Source organism: Monodon monoceros, unplaced genomic scaffold (assembly GCF_005190385.1).
Source record: "Monodon monoceros isolate NGI ecotype Baffin Bay Population unplaced genomic scaffold, NGI_Narwhal_1 Super_Scaffold_1, whole genome shotgun sequence".
NCBI classification, from domain to species: domain Eukaryota; kingdom Metazoa; phylum Chordata; class Mammalia; order Artiodactyla; family Monodontidae; genus Monodon; species Monodon monoceros.
The window spans coordinates 19,634,199-19,655,112 of NW_021703765.1; the positions used below are offsets into that span (position 1 = coordinate 19,634,199).

At 38.2% G+C, this 20,914-nt stretch overlaps 1 protein-coding gene across 1 annotated transcript in view; it reads left to right on the top strand.

Annotated features, from left to right (window-relative positions):
* Positions 1-20,914, top strand: part of MBD2 (methyl-CpG binding domain protein 2) — a 76,677-nt gene that overhangs the window by 47,908 nt on the left and 7,855 nt on the right. The window contains exons 4-5 of the mRNA XM_029224836.1: positions 18,784-18,874; positions 20,184-20,361. Coding sequence (XP_029080669.1) covers positions 18,784-18,874; positions 20,184-20,361 — 269 coding nt within the window. The remainder of the gene's footprint in view (positions 1-18,783; positions 18,875-20,183; positions 20,362-20,914) is intronic.

Here is a 20,914-nt window from a genome sequence, read left to right on the forward strand (position 1 = left end):
GTAGGTAAACCCTCCATGGATGATTTCACTCATTGTCATGGCCTCAGTTATCATCTATATGTTAATGATTTCCAAATTTACATCTTTATCCTGAGCTTCATTTGTTTGTATCACTCAATCTACTAACATTGTTTGCTTAGACGTCTCACCAGTATCTCTAATTCATCTTCCCAAACTTCATCATCCTTTCAAACCAGCTCTTTCTTCTATATGCTTTATCTCACTGTATGTACCACTGCCCACTTGGCCGCCTAAGCTAGAAACGTGAGCATCATCCTTGACTCTTCCCATCTCTTACCCCCAAATCTAATTAGCCAACAAGTCCTGTTGACTCTGCCTCCTAAATATTCACTTGCTCCATCTCTCTACCAAGGAACTATCATTTCATCTCTCTGCTTCTTGTCTTATTTTCTTCAGTTCTTTCTTCATATTGCATCCTGAAGATCTGTTTGACATAATGATCTAATAGTGTTATTCTGCTGAAAACGTTTTGATGATTCGTGTTAGTTTTTAGGTCAAAAAAAAAAAAAAACCAAACATGACTTTTAAAGTCAAAACACCTAACATAACTTACAAAGCCCTTCATGATTTGGCTTTTGTGTATCTCTCTGGCCTCACATTCTTCCCTTGTTCTACAGCTGAATCATGTGAAACTGTAGATTTTTGAATGTGCTATTCATCTCCCCCTCTGCACTGTGTCCTTGCATCCCCTGATCATATTTCATGCTGCTTTCTTTCCCACTTTAATTAGCTATTTCCTGCTCATCCCTCAAGTCTGAACTTAGATATCACTTCATCTGTTCAAGAAACCTGATTCATGAAGTCTAGGTTTAGAGACCCTCCTTAGTGCTTCTCCTTTCTCCTTTTCTGATCATAACTGTATTAGCTGTTCATTGCTTTATCCATAGTGTCTCCATTACGTCAGTGCTTAACACATATTTTTTGAAGTAATGAATGAATGAATTTTTTTTAATTCAAAAATCATGAATTGAGCCCTCAACTTGTGCCAGGCACTTTTCTAAGTTGTGGGAATACTGCAGTGAGCAAAACCAAGTCCCTGCTCTCATGGAACTTACTTTCTAGAGTGATAGGGAGAGAGACAAACAGATAAATACATATATAATGTGTCATGGCATGGTAAATGCAATGAAAACAAAAAGCAGAGGAGTGAGAGAATATATGGTCTTTGAAAGAAGAGAAGTATGGGTAGGACATTCTAGACAGAGGTTTAAATTTATTTATTTATTTATTTTATTTTTGGCTGTGTTGGGTCTTTGTTGCTGCACACGGGCTTTCTCTAGTTGCGGCGAGCGGGGGCTACTTTTGGTTGCGGTGCGTGGGCTTCTCATTGTGGTAGCTTCTCTTGTTGTGGAGCATGGGCTCTAGGAGCATGGGCTTCAGTAGTTGTGGCGCATGGGCTCTAGAAAGCAGGCTCAGTAGTTGTGGTTCATGGGCTTAGTTGCTCCGTGGCATGTGGGATCTTCCCAGACCAGGGCTCGAACCCATGTCCCCTGCATTGGCAAGCGGATTCTTAACTACTGCACCACCGGCGAAGCCCGGCAGGCGGATTCTTAACCACTGCGCCACCGGGGAAGTGCCTAGATAGAGGTTTTAATCTGGCTCTCGTATGTAATATGATAACTGACTTAAGGCCAGGAGACCGTTGAAGAAAGTATAGGAAGCTAGGGCATAGATGATAAGATTGGTTTCATGCTGGTCATAAAATAATTGACAAAATTTATCTATGAATCAGCTGTGCCTATGAGGAGAGTTTTAAAATTTAACGTAACTGGGAAAACAATGTCGTTGACTGGAATGTGGAAATGTTTTTTAAATAATAAAATATGAATATAAGTATTAGAAAATGTATACTCTTAAAGCAGTTGTGGGAAGTAAAAGATCCAGGTAAAGGATGATGGGTTGGAGCCCTATAGAGAAAACCGGTTTGGTGACTTGTCAGCTTTATGGGGGTAAGAGTTGCAGCTGAAAGATTATATGTGAATTTTTTTAAAAAAAATAATGAATCCATAGATTTTTCATTCATAGTGACCTTTAATCATCATATATTTCTCTAGATCACTTAAAAATATTTCACCGATATGGGTAGATCCATGGCATTTTTTGAGATTTTTGTATTTCTCTAAGAAACGTAGGAATATAGATGAAAAAAAAATCAATGCTTAAAAACTTGTGTTTCATAACAGTAGTTTCCTACGTTTTGTGTCTTTTAGTTCCATTTCCAGAAGCATTTAATCTCAATTCTGGTCACTTCCCTTTATAATTACCTCTGTATTTCTGAATAATAAACTTATTATCCTATTTCTTTATTTATTAATTTTAGACATTATTTCTTGACTTCCCACAATGGTACATGAATACATAGTTCTCTCTCTGCTTCATGCTCCCAACATAGTTATATCACATTTTTAGTTAAATAGGTTAAATAGTCAGGGTTTACATTTTTATGACCGAAAGTTATTCATGGTTATGGCAAGTAATGTCTTTTATCATCAGCATCAGAATTCTTTATTGTTGTCAGTCTTAAGAATTGTATGCTGCGTTTTCTTTATAACAGAGTTAATCTTTCCTCATGCTTGTTTCTGCCACGTGCCCATCAATAATACTTTCCTTATGCTGAAATCCATGGCGTTCCTTCTTGTGTCTTTCCTGGAATCACCTCTCCTCCTCTTCAGTCTGAATGCATTCTCTGGTATTGCTGTGTAGCTGTAGCTCTGAGGATTTTCTTTACTGTGCTTCTGTGTGGGGAGTTTGTTTTCTGGAATTCTGTCCTCCTCTGTCTCAGTAGATGCCTTCAGTTTGTAACAAATCCTCTAGTAGCTTTCTAATAAAATAAAATGGGAGGTAAAGTTGAGAACCTGCACATTGGAAATAAACTTTATTCCAGCTGGACACAACCAAGTTTGTCTGGGTATGAAATCTTAGATTGAGAATCATTTTCCCTGAAGTTTTGAAGGCGTTGCTTCATTGTTCTCTAGTTTTAGAGTTGCCAAAGAGAAATTCAGTGCCGTGCTCAATCTCTGTTCCTCTTTTATGGTCTTTTTTTTTCTCTCTTAAAAAGTTTAGTATATTTATGATTTTTAAAAATTCACTGATATGTGCCTGTAGGCCTTTTTTCATTCACCAGGCACTTAGTAGGTGATAGACGTGACTACTATCCTTTGCGTGGGAAATTTTCCTGTGTCATTTTTTCCCATTTTCTCCTGAATCACCTAACTTTCCATTCTCTCTTCGTATGAGTTGTGTATTAGCCATCTATTTCTACTTTTTCTAGTATTTCTACTTTCGTATTTTTCGTCTTATTATTGTTGTTTTACTTTCTGGGCTATTTTCTTGATTTTACTTTTAGTCCTTTTTTTGATTTTTTTATTTTGATGATCATATTTCTAATTTCCAGCAGCTGTTTCTTGGCTTTTGTATACAAAATTTTGCTGTCTTGTTTTATGGATACAACCTCTACTCTTTCCTCTCTGAATCTATTAATTATAGGGAAATTTTTTATTTGTATGATACTTGCTTTTTCTCTGTTCCCTGCATTGACCATTCTGTTGCTGTTATTTTAGTTTCTGTCTTTCTTGTTGGCTATTATGGATATTCTTCAGTGAATATTGTAGTATGTGTTTTTGGTTTTGAGCTTATAGAGGAGTAGAAGTGCTGGGTCATAGAGTATGCATATGTTCAGCTTTATTAGATGCTACCATATAGTTTTCCAAAGTGATTATACAAAGTTACCGTTCTACCGGTAGTGTGCAGTTGCTTCAAATTCTTGTCAGCACTTGGTATTATCAGTCTTTAAAAATTTGAACATTCTGGTATGTGTTTAGGTGTATTTGTTACAATTTTAACTTGCATTTCCTTGGTATTTAATGATACTGTGCACTGTTTGTATGTCTATTGGCTGCATAGATATCCTTTCTTTTGAAGTGCCTACTCTTTTATGCATTGTTCTGTTATGTTGTTTATCTTTTTTTCATTGACTTGTGGGAGTTCTTTGTATATTCTGAGTATCAGTACTTTGTCAGATATGTCTATCACACATATCTTCTTCCAGTTTGTGACTTACCTTATCCACTTCCTTAATGGCGTTTTTTGGTAAGTGTAAGTTCATAATTTTAAGAGAGTTGGGAGGTGGGATAGAGGCTGGGAGAGTGTGGGGTGGGGGCTTCTGGGATGCTAGTGATATTCTGTTTCTTGATCTGCATGGTAGTTACATGAGTGTTTACTTTATGTAACTCCAGTGAGCTGTATACTTACGTTCTTTTTACACTTTTCTGTATGTAATACTTCAATGATGATTTACAAAAAGTAAAGGATATACTTTATCAGTCTCTTCCTTTTATTTCTGTGACGTGTTTAAGAAATTTTTGCTTACCCCAAGGTTATCAATATATTCCCCATGTCATCTTCTGAAAGCTTTGTTTTACTTTTGCATTTGGGTCTATGATCCATCTGGAATTGACTTTTGTGTATGATGTGAGGTAGACTTATTTTTTTCCCATATGGATATCCAATTGATCCAGCGCCATTTACTGAAAGACCATTCTTTTTCTGTTGCTTTGTGTTGTCACCTCTGTCATAAATGAAATGTGTAAGTGTGAAAGTCTTGTGAAAGTCTGTTTTTGGTCTGTTCTGCTCCTTTGCCCTATTTGTACATGTGAATCTGTTTCTACACTCTGTTTTACTCCATTGGTCTGTTTGTTGTTTCTCAATACTGCACTCTTTTAATTGCTGTAGTTTTATAAAAAGTCTTGATATCTGGTAGTGTAAGTTTTCCAGCTTTCTTATTCTTCATTTAAGATTATCTTGGTTAGTCTTGGCTGTTGGCATTTCCACATACATTTTATTTTATTTGTTTATTCATTTATTTAAAGTTTTTTTTTTTGATGTGGACCTTTTTTTGTGTGTGTGGTTCGCGGGCCTCTCACTGCTGTGGCCTCTCCCGTTGCCGAGCACGGGCTCCGGACGCGCAGGCTCAGCGGTCATGGCTCACGGGCCCAGGTGCTCCGCGGCATGTGGGATCTTCCCGGACCGGGGCACGAACCCGTGTCGCCTGCATCGGCAGGTGGACTGTCAACCACTGTGCCACCAGGAAAGCCCGATGTGGACTATTTTTAAAGTCTTTATTGAATTTGTTACAATATTGCTTCTGTTTTATGTTCTGGTTTTTTTTGGCCACGAGGCATGTGGGATCTTAGCTCCCTGACCAGGGATCAAACCCGTACCCCCTGCATTGGAAGGTGAAGTCTTAACTACTGGACCAACAGGGAAGTCCCCCACATACACTTTAGACTCAGCTTGTCCAGTCTTCTTCAAAACCTGCCAGGATTTAAATCTATAGATCAATTTGGGGGAGAATTAACATTTTTACAATATTAAGTCTTACAATTCACTAACCTGGTATATCCCACCATTAAGATTTTATAGTTTTCAGTCTAGACATCTTACATCTTTAATTGATTTCTAGATATTTGATGTTTTTTGATGCTATTCTGATTACATTTAAATTTTTTCTAGTTATCTGTTGCTAATATGAAGAAATAAGCTGAATTTTGTATATTGACTATGTATTCAGTTATCTTCCTAAATTCATTTCTTAGATAGTGAGTTTCTCCAACTTTGCACATGAACAAACATATCAACTGCAAACGAGAGTTTTATTTCTTCCTTGCCAATCCTTAAACCTTTGATTTCTTTTTTTCCGTGTCTTATTTCACTGGCTTGGAATGCTAATACGATCTTGAATAAAAGTGATAGCAGACATCCTTGTCTGTTATTGTAATACCAGGGAACGTTTTTAATGATTCTCCATTAAATGTGATGCTTGCTGTAGGTTTTTTGGTAAATACCCTTTGTCAAATTAAGGAAATTCACTATATTCCTAGTTTACTAAGAATATTTTTCATGAATGGGTATTGAATTTTATCAAATTATTTTCCCTACCTAGTTAAATGATATAATGATCTCTTTTCTGTTAATAGGGTGAATTACAGTGACTGGTTGATGTGGTAAATTGCAAGACTTGATTTTTTTAGATGGAAAAACCTTTAAACATACCTTGAATTCCTGGATTAAGCTCAGTGTGGTCATGTTGTGTTATCACTGTTTAGATTTGGTGTTACTTTGTTTAGGATATTTTGCATTTATAGTCACAAGAGAGATTGATGTGCATTTTTCTTTTCTCATAATTTTCTTCTCAAGCTTTAGTATCAAGGTTTTGCTGGCCTTGTAAAATAAGCTGGGAGGTGATTTCTCTTTTAATATTCTCTGGAAGAATTTGTGGAAGATTGGTACTTTTCTTTAAATGTTTGGAAGACTTAATTGTGAAGTCATCTCAGCCTAATTTGTTGTTGTTGTTTTTAAGTGGGAGGCCTTGAAATTGCAGATTCAGTTTATTTAATGAGTACATGGATGAATATTCATAGTTCCTATACCAACTTTGAGAACATGTTTTTCTAGGAATTTGTGCATTTCATAATTTTCAAGTTAATGATATAAGGATGCTCATAATATTTTCTAGTAATATTTTTAATGTTTGTAGTATCTGTGATACCCTCTTTTCTCTGATGTTGGTAGTATCTAGGTGAAAGGTGGAATGAAGTATTGGGGAGAGCTTTCTTAACAAGTTTTGAACTCAGTCTATACATGCACATTTCCCCATGGAAAGCCAAACTCCTACTTTTATCATCAAATGTATTAAGATAATATTTATTTTATGGAAGTTAGTTAATTATAATGGGTTAAGCTTTGTCTTATTTGACACTTACTGCCTTGAAGTAATTTTCTAGTAATATCGAAACCTTTGTTTTCTCATTGTCTATATTTGCTTTCTGTTTCTTTACTCTTTATTGTCAGCTTTTTGAGTCCCTTTATTTTTAGAAATTTTTTTTTTCCATAAAATATACAGTTGATTTTTTTTTTTCCTATCTGTTCTGAGGGTCTTTTTTTCTTTTATAGCTGAGTTGACCATTATATTTATTGATTTTATAGATATGTTTGGTCTTGATTCTATCATTCTATTTATATACTGTTTTTAATATTTTATTGTCATTTTCTGGTATTAATATTTTTGTTCTGAGGTCTGGGTTTTCCACTTAAATTCATACTTCTGATAATTTTGAGGATTTGTAACCTGATTTTAGTTCTAGTCATTGCTCAATGTCATGTTTTAAATAGTATGTATGTACTTTTATTTCTTGATTTATTGATATTAAAAAGGAAATAGTATCTATTAATGTCCCACTATAAAAATGAGGAATTACTTTATACTATTGAAATTAGTTTCAGGGAAGCTCTTCTGAAGGGCCTCTCTTCTGATAAACAACTAGTGATAGCTCTCTATCAGAGATTAAAGTTCTTGCGCTTGAGTGGGTTTTGAAATCATTAACTCATTTATTAAACAGAGTATATTGTTGCTTCTATTACAGGTGCTGTACAAACACACAAATCAGTCATGCATCCTCTCCTTATAAAACTTTCAATCTAATAAGGGAAACAAACACTGAACAAATAATTTCAACTGTGTGGAAATGTGACATACAAGAAATAAAGGAACATAGCTACATCCTTATATAGACTTACATATTAATAAGAAAATTGTTACAACTTTTCCTGTGGGAGTAACACATGAAAAACTTATAGGCCTCATGAGCAAGTATTCTTATTCCATGGTTATCTTAGGGTAACAGTACCTTTTCAGGTACTTGGCAAGTATTACCTACCAACTTTGTGTAAGTGAAGTGGCGTTCATGACAGAGTTCAGACGAGCAGCTGCAGCGGACGGCTACTGCACCTCCATCCTCCTCAGCTCTACTGCCTCTTGCTTCATCCTTCCATCCTCTCCAGCCCAAACTGTTATCTTTTGCCTTCACAAGTGATCTCACTGTAGTTTGCACAGCCACATGAGTCAAGCTTTTCCTTGATTTACATAATAATTTTCTTGTCATTATCTAGCCCTTTCTTCCTAGCCCACTACCCCAAAATAAAAGGGTATCTCATGTTTGTCTTTTGATGTTTGCAGGCCATGGTATTTAAGTTAAGTTGTTGTTTTTGCTGACCAAAACTAGCAACTCAGATATCATATGGGGTTGATTTGAAATAGAGCAGTTTATAAACTGGACAGCAAATTCCTTCTGGGCAGGAAACATTGTTCTTCTGTGTAGCCCTAACCCAGTGTCTTGCATATTTAGCTTTTCATGAATCACTGAATATAAAGTGTACATTTTTGGGGTTTTGGTTTAGTCTGCAAATACATGACAAGATCCTTTGTTCTTTGATTAGATTTAGCAAAAGCCTTAGAAAAGTGAATAAGATATTCATCGAATTTATGAAATCCTAACATTGGAAAATATTCTAAACAATACAATAAAATTTTTATGTTTTCAAAGAACTTCCTCGTTTTATATCAGTGTTTATCTTCTGAGGTAGATAAAGCAGTTATTAGAACTTATATTTTACTAGTGAAGATACATCCAAAGGCGATTAAGTGACTTCCCTAAGACAGCACATCTATTTAATGGTTGAGTCAGGACCAAAGCATTAAACTTCCAAACCAGTGGTTTTCCTGTTACCCCGTATTCCCTCTACTTAGCCACAAATTCATCCCATGAAATTTGAGTGTCTCGCATCATGCTCTTGACAGAGATGAAGACTGTGCAAGTTAAAATTCATAAAATGGTTAAATTTTAAATGTAACTTTTGGTTCTTCTACTTTGCAAAGTATTAACACTTCTGTGCTCAAATACTTTAAAAGGTATATTACATCTTTTTTTTTTAATGTTGATAATTATTTTGTTTTGTTCTGTTTTGTTTTAAATATTTATTTATTTATTTGGTTGCGCCAGATCTTAGTTGTGTCAGGCAGGCTCCTTAGTTGCAGCTCAAGGGCTCCTTAGGTGTGGCTCGCTGGCTCCTTAGTTGCGGCACACAGGCGGGCTCCTTAGTTGTGGAATGCGAACTCTTAGTTGTGGCGTGTGAACTCTTACTTGCAGCATGCATGTGGGATCTAGTTCCCTTACCAGGGATTGAACCTGGGCCCCCTGCATTGGGAGTGCGAAGTCTTAACCACTGCGCCACCAGGGAAGTCCCGGTATATTTCATCTCATACATTTTAAATATTTGTTTTTATTAGAAAAATTGCTTATAGTCTTATTTCTTTGATAATTACTGTTAGAAGTCTTTTGTTTTGTTAGAAGTCTTTTGTCAATCTGTTGCCTAACAGTAACAGAAAATACAGAAACATACAGAGAAGCATCATAAAAGGCAGACTTCCATAAGTCTTCTGACAGCAGGTAGGGCAAAGGAGGCTTGAATCAGGAATTGGATTGGGTAATTAGAAGGTTACTGTGACTTTGGGCAGGTCAGTGTTAATATAATAGTAGGAGTAGAGTCGAGGTTAGAAGGAAAGAATGAATGGAAGGTGAGGAAATAAGAAAGTTTCTCTCCTGGTGGAAGGAGGAAGACAGATGGTTTGAGGGAGATGTAGTTAAATAAGGACACTTTTTATGTTAGCCATGTTCCAGTGTATCTGTCACTTCAGGGGAAGAATTCCAAGGAGAGGAAGGGGTAAAATGGAAAGTGTGAGAGGAGGACTTTTTAAATTGATGGGCGGGATCAGAAGGAGGCAGGAGAAGATATGACCAAGCATCATTGTAGAGAAGCTGTCGGAAAGACAGCAGGACACTTATTCCTCTGAGACAGGAGAAAAGTAAAGGAAGGGCAAAATGGTCCAGGGGCGATCTTGTGGGGCAGGGAGGATAACTGAAGAAATTTGGGGCCTTTAGACTTCAGTTGCTGGTGTTTCTAGTCAGCTGTGGAGTCAATTATTACAGGCTTCTTGGCTTAGGAGCTAATATTCAGCTTGTGGTATTTAAAATGAGCAATAAGAAATAGAAGTTTGGATATATAGCAGTTTTAGATGAATTTAGTTTCATTATTGAAATCTCAGTGTGTTCTATATAGTCAGTTTGATTTTTTCTAATGGAGATTATAATTTCAAAAGGGAAGGGAAGATGTAATTTAAGACAAGATATGAAAATTACATGAAGATCTAAGTTTTAAGTTTTTGTATGGCTCAGTTTGGCGGGATGCGTTTTTCCCTGGACTTTTAATTTAATATTGGCCAGGCCCTACTGATAGCTACATACTAAGAATTTGTGGAAGTTAAAATGTTCAAGATCAACCCATGGTTCTATTTTGTTACCATACCTATATTTGAACACCTGAAGTCATTCTGAATGGAGCTGTGTTTTTCTCAGTAGTCAGTGACATCTTTGCACATACATATGGTCTCTGATCCTGTGGTAATAATAGAGAACTCCCTCTAAAATCTGTACACACAGATGCTTTTCAACTTACAGGTTGGGATATAAGATGTCGTGTTGCAGTCATTTGGAACTCCACATCTTCCAATGGAAATATTATAAATGGTTCTAGTGTCCTAGACCAGCCCATAAAAGACGATTAAATCTAGAGTGTGTCTGAATTACTAAAAATAATTACTGTTTATAACCATGTTTCTATCAGGAAGTGTGTTCAATTTCAACTCTTAAGGTAAGAAGTGTTTCTCCCACTTCTGCTTTATCTTACTCCCCCCCCTGGCTGTCTGGCAGTGACGAAAGAGGCACCCAGCTCCAGGCCACTTAGTGTGGTTCTGGTAAGGCCCGGGAATGGAGAGCTGGGATAGAGACTCTTTGAAAGTCAAGAAAGGGGCTGGTGTGGTGATGCATATGCCAGGGGAGGGTCTCCCTTCTGTCTCAGCTGTGAGATCTGGGCCCCTGCCACTGTAAACCTCCTGTCTCCTCTCCCCTTTTTCTTTCTCTGGACACCTGGTTCTTAGCCAGACCTGATTTTGTCCTCCTGCCCCGACCCCAAATACCTGGGGAAATTTGGCAGTGTCCAGAGACATTTTGGCTGTTATAACTGGGGTGGTGCTACTCGTATCTAGTGGGTGTAGACCAAGGATGTCGCTAAAAATTGAGAACCAAGAATTATCCAACTTGACACGTCAGTAATGCCAAGATTGAGAAACTCAGCTCTAGGCTACTGCCACTGGTTTGAGTTTTTTGCCTTCTTGCTTCACTGAGGAACAGAAATGTCGTTTGTTTCCAGATTCTTTTCTACCTTCTGTTCTTGAAACAAGCTCATAGCCTTTTGAGGTTTCTCTAAGGGCTCTACTATCACCACAAGATGGAAATAGATGGAGTAAAAATAACAAGAAAATTACAGTTTCAGGAAATCTTAATGAAAAGCTTCCATGTTATCCACTCACTGTACTTTAAATAGAACAAAATTCTCATCCCTCTTTAGGCTTCTGTCCTTCTTCCCCATTATGGTTTCCTCATTCCCTGGGCTTCCCTTCTTCCTACCGTACAGCTCAGTCGCAGAGGCTTTGGCAGGGGTCCTCTCTCCAGTCCTCCAAATGAGGAGTGACAAGAGGGAAGAGAAATCCTTGGGCTGTTTTGACGCAGAGTGAGGGGAAGTTTCCTTTGTTATTGCGTAGATCCGGCCAGAACAATTTTCTATTGCCCTGCTACCTTTAAGGAATTCACAGAATGAGATTATACCACAGCGTTTCCCTAAGTACTGCTACACGGCACGGGGGTCTCCTGTCTCTGCTGGTCTCTCCTCCTTTCCACCCGGCACGGTAGTTACCACCCCTCTGGCTTCCTGGGCATGTGACCTGAGCAGTTCCTTTCTAGGGCCCGTGCCTGGTCAAGTGCTGTGCTGTCATCATGAAATAATCTTAATAACTTTCGGAACAAGAGCCTCACATTTTCATTTTGTACTGGGCCTTGCAAACTGTGTAGCTTACCAGAGTTCTCCCAGCCAACCTTGGGCCCAGGAGGGGCGCAGACTGGCTTGGATGAGAAAAGGAAGGGGAAGGGTTTTAAGATACTTAGAGTAGCAAGAAGGCCCCCCGCTGAAAATCTGGGCGGGACTGGCAGACCGGAATGCATGTCTCAGTCTTACTTTGTAAATACGCACCTTTCCGAGCTGACTCTTTTTGCTGTGTTTATATTTGTTAATTTTAGTAAGATGATGACCAATTACTTACTAGGTACTATTGTGTGATGAACAGTGTGCTAGACGCCGTGGGTAAAACGAAGTAGTAAACTGATACTTGCTCTCTATGGGTTATCTTCAAGTGTTTATAAAACCTCCTCATGTAGTGTCCATAACCATTTGAGATTGTTTTTATTGTCCCATTCCATAGGGTAGGAAGCTGAAACGGGCTATGTTACTTGTCTAAGTTTATAAAGCTAGTAAATGACAAAGAATGGATTTGAACCTAGGTCCGTCTGACTCTGAAGGCCAGTCCCGTTCACTCAGCTACTCAGAAGTTCAGTCTTCCTACTGTCCAGTTGACTCTCAAGTTGAGGTCATGAGTGTACATAGGAGGTCAATTTCTTTTAATCAGTGAATTCTTTTCAAACACTACACAGTGCTTTTCAAATTACATATAATGGTGGATGAAAATGTGTATTTGATCTAGATGCTTTTCCTTGTGTTCATGAGAAATAGGTATTTGCATAAGTAACCTAAAAAAGTACTCTTACAGAAAAAAACTCAAAAGTCTTCCATTCTATAAGCTTCATAAATCACTCCATCTCTCCTGTTTTATGAAACATCCATTGGAGCTAACACTCCATTGTTAATGTGACTTATCTGAAGGAGTTTTCTTGGAGTATGGGTTTCTGTCTTTAATTTTTATCCACCAAATAAAAAATGTGTTGTTCAATGTCATTGATATTTGCGATTAATTCTAAGAAAGTAATTTGTAGAGAATATATTTTATACCAATTCTTTGGTTTTTATCATGTGAGCTACCCCACATATTTTTTTTTAATATTTATTTATTTTGGGGACTTCCCTGGTAGCACAGTGGTTAGGAATCCGTCCTCCAGTGCAGGAGACATGGGTTCGAGGCCTGGTCTGGGAAGATCCTACATGCTGTGGAACAACTAAGCCCGTGCGCCACGACTACTGAGCCTGTGCTCTAGAGCTCATGAGCCACAAATACTGAAGCCCGCGAGCCACAACTACTGAGCCTGCGTGCCTAGAGCCCATGCTCCTCAACAAGAGAAGCCACTGCAATGAGAAGCCTGTGCACCACATTGAAGAGTAGCCCCCGCTCGCTGCAACTAGAGAGATCCCATGTGCAGCAACAAAGACCCAACGCAGCCAAAAATAAATAAATAAAAATTTATATATATATATATATATTTATTTATTTATTTATTTATTTATTTATTTATTTATTAGGATGCACTGGGTCTTAGTTGCGGCAGGTGGGCTCCTTAGTTGCGGCTCATCAGCTCCTTAGTTGTGGCATGAGAGCTCTTAGTTGTGGCATGCATGTGGAATCTAGTTCCCTGACCAGGGATCGAACCCGGGCCCCCGGCATTGGGAGCGCAGAGTCTTAGCCACTGCACCACCAGGGATGTCCCTTGGTATCATCTTGAAACCCTGTGCCAGCTTTAGCCAAAATACATTACACGGCCAGGCCTCTTAATTCTACATGAGGAGGAGGCAGGCGTCGGCACCAGTCACCTACAGTGGGCAATTTACACAGCATTACTTAGCTGGTAAATGGATTAAGAGCAACTTGACAATTTTCTTAGCAGTTACTGATCTTTCATCTGCCTTTGATTTCATGACTACAAGGGTCTCAGGCCTGTTACTGTTAGCACAGAGCCATGCATGTAAGTGTTCTTCCAGAGCTTTTACTGTTAAGACCAGGACGGTTTAATCACACTGACCTGAGTTTTAATTCCAGCTGCACCGCTGACTAGTTGTGCACCTTTGGTGAGTTACTGTAGGTGGGACCAATGATGTCTTCTTCAAAATGCTGTAGGAAAGACCGAATTACTGTATGTAAAACCCTGAGCACAGTGCCAGGCTGAAGGAAAGGGCTCAGTGGGTAAGTGGGAGTTGTCATCCTCCTCCTCTTATTCCACCAAGAGGATATGCCTGGGCACAAACAGAACTTTGGGCAAGCCCTTTTTCTGTTTACACCTAAATAATTTGGTATACTCTTAAATATACTTTGACACACGCCTTCCTGCAGTGAAAAATAGAAAGGCAAATACCTTCCTCCTGTTCTCTGTGAGGAGAGGATAGCATGATGTGTTTTTTATCTTTTGGTAGAATCAGGAATAACTCGGGGGTCTCGGTGATCAGTGTACACAGCCCTGTGTGTGTACTGCCGTTCTCTCAGCACAGACCAGACCAGCCTTTTTCAAATTGAGATCCCCGGCCTGCATCAGAATCACCTAAGACACTGGTTAAAAAAATAAAATAAAGGCCAGCTCTCTAACCCCAGACCTACTGAACAGAATCTCTGGGGCTGAGGTCTTAGAACATGCGTATAAAATAAGCCACCCTGGTTATTCTTGTGTATAAAAACCATTTAGAAATACTGGCCCATACTCTCTGTCTCACTCCCCTGCCTTTGCTTAAGCTATTTCCTTGGCTTGGAGTAGTCTTTCCTCTTCTATAGAATTCTTATACATTTTTCGAATGCTAACTCTTCCTAAAAGTCCTTCCAGATTCTCCCAAATTGGAAGTTAATTTTGTATCTTCATTATTGCAATTATTACAGTCTACCTCATAGAGTTTCGCTAGTTTTTCACCAAACAGTAAGCAGCCAGAGGGCAGTAATTGCCTGATTGCCAGTTATCCTGATAACTATCCCTGGTGCCCAGCAAAGTGCTTTGTGTATAATGGGCACTAAAAGAGTATCTGTAATTTGGATGGATTCTCTACTGCTTTTTTCCAATAAAACCTTCTGTTCTGACTTCCTCCGAAGAGCACAGATCCCTTCAGAGTACGTATTATTAAGCTCAGGGTGATGGAGGACAGTCCTAATAAACATGATCAGCCTTACATCCCAGCACATCAGAATTGGGATGTGTGTTTGTGTATGATATGAGCAATTGTTTGACACCCCCATTTCTTCCTCACCCTCATCTTTGGATATCATTTGTAAGGCATGTTGAAAGAGTCTGCCAAAGTCCTAGTTATAACACATCATCATGCTTGTCCTCTGGGACTCTAAGATAACGTACTTGCAGCTGTGCTTCCACTGATGTCATAGAGGTGTTTCCTACATTCATGTGAGGAGCAAAGGTGTAGAGATGAACTCCACTTTCTAGTAAGATGGTTTCTCCAAAGCTGCACTGTCCCTGTCAGTGATATTTTAGGCACTCTTTTTCATTTGGGACAACTTTTAATCATATCCTGTGCTTCTCTATCAACTGGCTTGTTGGATCGGGCATTGCCCAGATCGTTGGCAATATAAAGTGATGCACACATGGGAGCTATCCAGTTCTCTTATATACTGGAGGGTGACAAAGAAAACATGATATTAGAGGAGGGTCTGATTAGTGGCGATTAGAAAGGGATGTAATAACTGAGAGGGATAGCACATTAGGGAGTTTCTCCAAATATTAGATCCTTAAAAGTCTTACATTGATTATTTGACCTCACACAAGGCAGCAAGGTTAAGCCGTGAAAACTATTGGATTTGGCAGGTAAAATCAGATTTTCATTGGGTAGGTTAGGATTTATGAAGGCCATAGTGTTCATGAAAGTATGGTGGAGAAGACAGCTGTCCTAGTGGGGGACTCCTCACAAATTTAGGGAGATTCATCTTTTCGATACTTCTGTCTTTAGATTTCTACTGGAAATTCAATAAAAAGAACTCTAGATTACCACAGTTAATCACCTAGTAAACACATGGAATACATAAATGAGTAGATCAGAAATTTTAATTTCAGGCAGAGGAAGACCTCTCCCTTTTGCTGCAGCCCTCCAAAGCATTCAGGGCTATAAAGTGACCAGAGATAACGAGAAAAGGTCACTGAACTTGGTGAGAGGAGCTGACTAAGTTTTAACAGTAAATTTAATGGAAATTCATGGAATAGGGGGTGGGGTAATAAAGTTGAACTGGGCCTGGGAGAATGGAGATAGTGCATGTTGATCATTCCTTGAGCAATTGGCTTGGGAAAAAAAATGGTAATTGTATCAGCGGGATAAAGTTTATGTTTATAAAAAAAAAAAACAGAGAGTACAATTCCAGCACCCCAAGGAATTCCCTTGTGCTAACCCCTTGCAGTGAAACCCTCCCTCCACCCCTAATCCCTGGCAACCATCCCTATAGTATTTTCTTTTTTAGGCTGTCATATAAATTCAATCATACAATATGTAAAAGACTGGACTACTTCACTTAGCATAATGCCTGCTCAGTATAAATTTTAAACATATTTCAAAGTACAAAGAATCCCCCCTCTCCAAAACAAAACAAGCAGGAACCTGAGAAGATGGGTGTAGAGAAAGTGAGTTAGGGACATATTGAAATGTAAACAGACATCTAGCTCATGAAGATGGTTCCAGTCCTCATGGAACCTAGGCAAGCTTGTTAGCTTTGAACGCATGGTGGACAGGATGGAGAGGAGGGCAGTGGTACCCCTGACCAGTTAAATATTTTCTTTTCTCAAACTAGCCTCCTTTCCTGCTCTGAACTTTCCCACTACCTCCCCACTTCTCAGAGTGGGTAGGGGCAGGGAGAAATACACACATAGGCACTTACACATTCATAAATACATGTATCTCCATTTCATGGCATAAGCATTTCATTTATAAAGAGCTCATCAACCTTTCAGTTTCAGCTTCGCATTTAGTTGAGGGCTATCAGATGACGCGTAGTGGTACCAGGATTTGTAATCTAGAGCTGTACACTTGTTTCTCAGTCCAAGATTTATTCTGCAAAATTTTTCTTTCTAAATTTTTTTTCCTTCAAATTAATAGGAATTTAAACATTAAAAATTATAGAGGGTAAACAATTTAACTTTTGCTATCTAGAATTGGAATTTTTAGGTGTAATTTGTTAGTAATCATCTCTGTACAAGGTTTTCAAACTTGGTTTTTGGCAGTGTTATTTTTACAAATTACATATATATATATATATAATTTTATTATAAAAGCACTTACTAATCTCATATTCACTGACTCCCTCTGTATGCTTTTTCATTAGGAATTAACTGCACTTTCGTTTTTCTTGTTTTTTTCCTATAGTTGTGATATTCAAAGCATAGATGATTGTTATTTCCCCAAAGAGGAAAAGCAGGCAGACTTTCTTGAGACATTTATCACATTCATTAATTATTACCTTCACCTAACTATTTTTCTCATGATGGTTGATATGTTCATGTCCTCATATGTGTTGACCACATACATATTCTGCTGCTGATGTAATTTGTGTGGAGATACAAGGAGCTGTTAACCATATACCAGAGGTCTTCAAAGGACAGTGAAGCAGGTTACTCTTGGTGCTAGCATTGTGGTTATTATATAATCTAACATATTATTGTTCTGCCATAAATAGAAGTATTTTACTGTATCTTTTCATTTGTCTGGAAGGCGATTATTTGATACTCTTCTTATATCCTGAAGTTAGAATATAAGCCTGAAAAGCCCTCAGAGTGGTCAAAATTTGTTAAAAGTAAATGTGATGAACCTTATTCCTACTCTGTGACAGGTGTTTACATATATTGCTTTATTTAATCTCCACAGTAATCTTATGTGATAGTCATTGCTGCCACATTTTACAGAAGAGGAAATTGAAACTCTGGAGGTTATAGAACTTGTCCAGGGTCATACATCTATAGCTGGGCTCTCAACTTGGGTTTGTGTGTCCCTCAAGATCCTGATTCTGAGTCCATTTACTCCCACATTCAGTCATTCACACAAATATTTTTTCAGTATTTACCATGTGACAGGCCCTGGGTATCCAGGGTTAAAGACAGGTATATCGAATCCTGAGGAATTCCTTTATCTGTTTTTTGGGCTATAGTAAATATGAAGCAGACTAGAAAAGAGATGAGGCTTAAGGACAAAGACACTATCTTATCTACTGTTGCATCCACAGGACAAGCACAGCACATAGTAGGAGCTCAATAAATACATGTCGAATGGATGAATGGTATTAGTGAGAAGTAATAGCCAACTAGGAGAGAGAACTAAGTGTAGGAAGGGTATAAAATCAAACAGAACTGTCCTGGACCATTTAGTGTTTGAATAAGCAATTGCGTACCTCGCTAGCCCCAGAGGGTGTGAAGAGACTTCAGTGTGCTCACTGGTGCCAGAAGGATGACCTGGGGCCCCCGAGTGGCTAAGGCGACCCAGGCTCTGTGCAACAGGAAGAGAGTCACTCATGAACATTACATCCTGTTTAAAAAGCAAGGAAGTATGTAAGACATTTTAGGCAAGTTTCCATTAAAAAATGGCCTTTTCTCCTTAAAGTATGCTAAAGGCCTAAACTTCAGTGTCTTGGAAAAATCACATAGATGGAGGAGTTATTTCCCAAACAATATTGGATTAAGAGGTATTACATAATATAGTTTTTTTCTTTCCTGGTAAATTATAACATTAAATTTTCATGCCAAATGAATCTTTAAAAAATTCAAGTTATACTCTTTGGAAGATACCTTATAAAGGACTATATATAGTACATAGCACATAAAAATCTATTGTATGTAACAAGTGAATATAGGTTGCATAGAATAACAAAAGTTTTTGAGTAATATAACTTGAAAGAATTATGATGTGTTGAAGTCATGTTTGGAATATCATTTAGCTTTTTGTAAGGAAAAAGTGGGGAAATTAGGAAACTACTGAAATGATTTCAATTTCATTATTCAACAGCATCGATGCGCTACTTTCTTGTCCCAAGAATGTATCTATTAACAGTGATGTTTTTCCTTACAGCTTTTCTGGGAGAAGAGGCTACAAGGACTTAGTGCATCAGATGTAACTGAACAAATTATAAAAACCATGGAACTACCTAAAGGTCTTCAAGGTATTATCCAAGTTCAGTTGAGAAGTACCTACTATGTGCCAGGCTCTGTGTTAGGTGCAGTGGAGTCAGACATGATTGAGACAAGTCTTTGCTTTGGGGACTGTATGCCTTGCTGGATGAGGTACCTCTTGGGTTTTAGTAAACCCAGGGGAAATGTACCTGAAAAGCTTGTATGTTGCAGGGATGCGTCAGGGCAGTGTCTCACTTAAGATTTTTTTCTGCGTGTACATTTTGGCTTTAGGTTAGTTAGGTTCGTCATGTAAATTAACGCATGTTCTGCTTTTAGAACCAAATGCAGCTGAATGATAGGATGTCCCAAGCTTCCTGCTCAAAGCAGCATCTGGCCCCAGCACATGCTCTTTCTGTCCTCCTCTTATCAAAAGAGCAGCTAACAGCTCTCCTTCTGCCTCTCCCTCCACAAACTGCTGCTGCAAGTAGCAGTGGGAGCAGATGCCCGTTGGTCCAGTGACAGGAGTGAGTGGGATCTGGGGTGGAGAGCTCAGCTGCTGGTGTGCTTGTCATATCATATGTTAATTCCAACTTCTAGAGAAGCATTATTTTTCAAGTATTGGAACTTTGGCTTCTGAAACTTGATACATTGTGGATTGCTCAAAAATCCTCATAATTCATGGTTAGAATATTGTCTCATCCCTCTGTGCTCTTGGAAATTATTGCTTTAACTGGTTTAACAAGTTTAGGACTTTAAGCAATGCACTTAAATGTAGCCATGGTTCCAGTCTCCTACATGTAGTCAAGGTGTGCAGTTTTTAATTCTGTTAATTTGAATATTTTGTTAGGTATTTGAAAAAGCTGTTAAAGGTGCAGGTACAGCGTACTTGCATTGGCTTTTCCTTTGAAATCCCTACACAAAAAAGATAAGTTTTGAGATATGGCTAGAAATGAATGTTAAACAGCTACAGGGGAAACTATTCCAGGATCCTAGGGACACATTAATAGGGATACTGGAGTGTAATATGACCTTAGAAGGGACTTAGATATTAAAATAATTGAACTTGCTTGTGGAAATGTAGCCAACTTTTAAAAAGTTTAATACTTTGGAAAATGTATTTTTAAGTTATGTTAAAGTTTTATTATAATACTCAGGTATTTTGTTACTGTTTCTTTAATGTTAATTCTTTGGTGTATAATAACTAAATAGATATGCTATTGTCCTTTGCTGCTTTGGCTTGTGTCAGTTTTAAATAGCCGATCCCAAATGAATATAAAGATATCAGTTGTTTTAGGTTACATAAGGTTTGCTCAGCACATCTAGAAATTTCCTTTAACTCATATATGTTTCTAATTGCAGGAGTTGGTCCAGGTAGTAATGATGAGACCCTTTTATCTGCTGTTGCCAGTGCTTTGCACACAAGCTCTGCACCGATCACAGGGCAAGTCTCCGCTGCTGTGGAAAAGAACCCCGCTGTTTGGCTTAACACATCTCAACCCCTCTGCAAGGCTTTCATTGTCACAGATGAAGACATTAGGTAAGGCAGCTTAACATGGCTTCAAAAGCTTGTCTTTTACACTTGTTACATTTTATACTGCCTGTTAGGTTCCGTGGCACATCTAGTAAGTGATGAATCAATCAGAAGGAGCTTTTGTGAAACTAATGAAAGGTGATAGAGAACATTTAAAACAAATACGTGCTTGAAAAAGGTAGCAGTGCCGTGTATAAGGCATATCATCACGATGATGTCCAAAGGACAGATCAGTTGTACTCTCTCCACATCATTTTTGCAGTGTCTTATGAAATCTGGGGTTCTGCCTTTCTGCTCTAAGAACCCTTTCATTCAGTTATGCCTTTTGTGATTGCTGACTGCATTGGTTTGTCTGCAGTAGCAGTTCATTGCCGTGCTACTTTAAGTTCAGTTGTGTTTTCAAAATTCAGTTTACTTATCTTGATTATATTTACCTCACTTAAGCTCAATTTAGAGATTTATTTATCTCTACTTAAACCTGTTTCAAGTAAAAATTTAAGGTGACTCCAAAGACACACACACACACACACACACACACACACACACACACACACACACA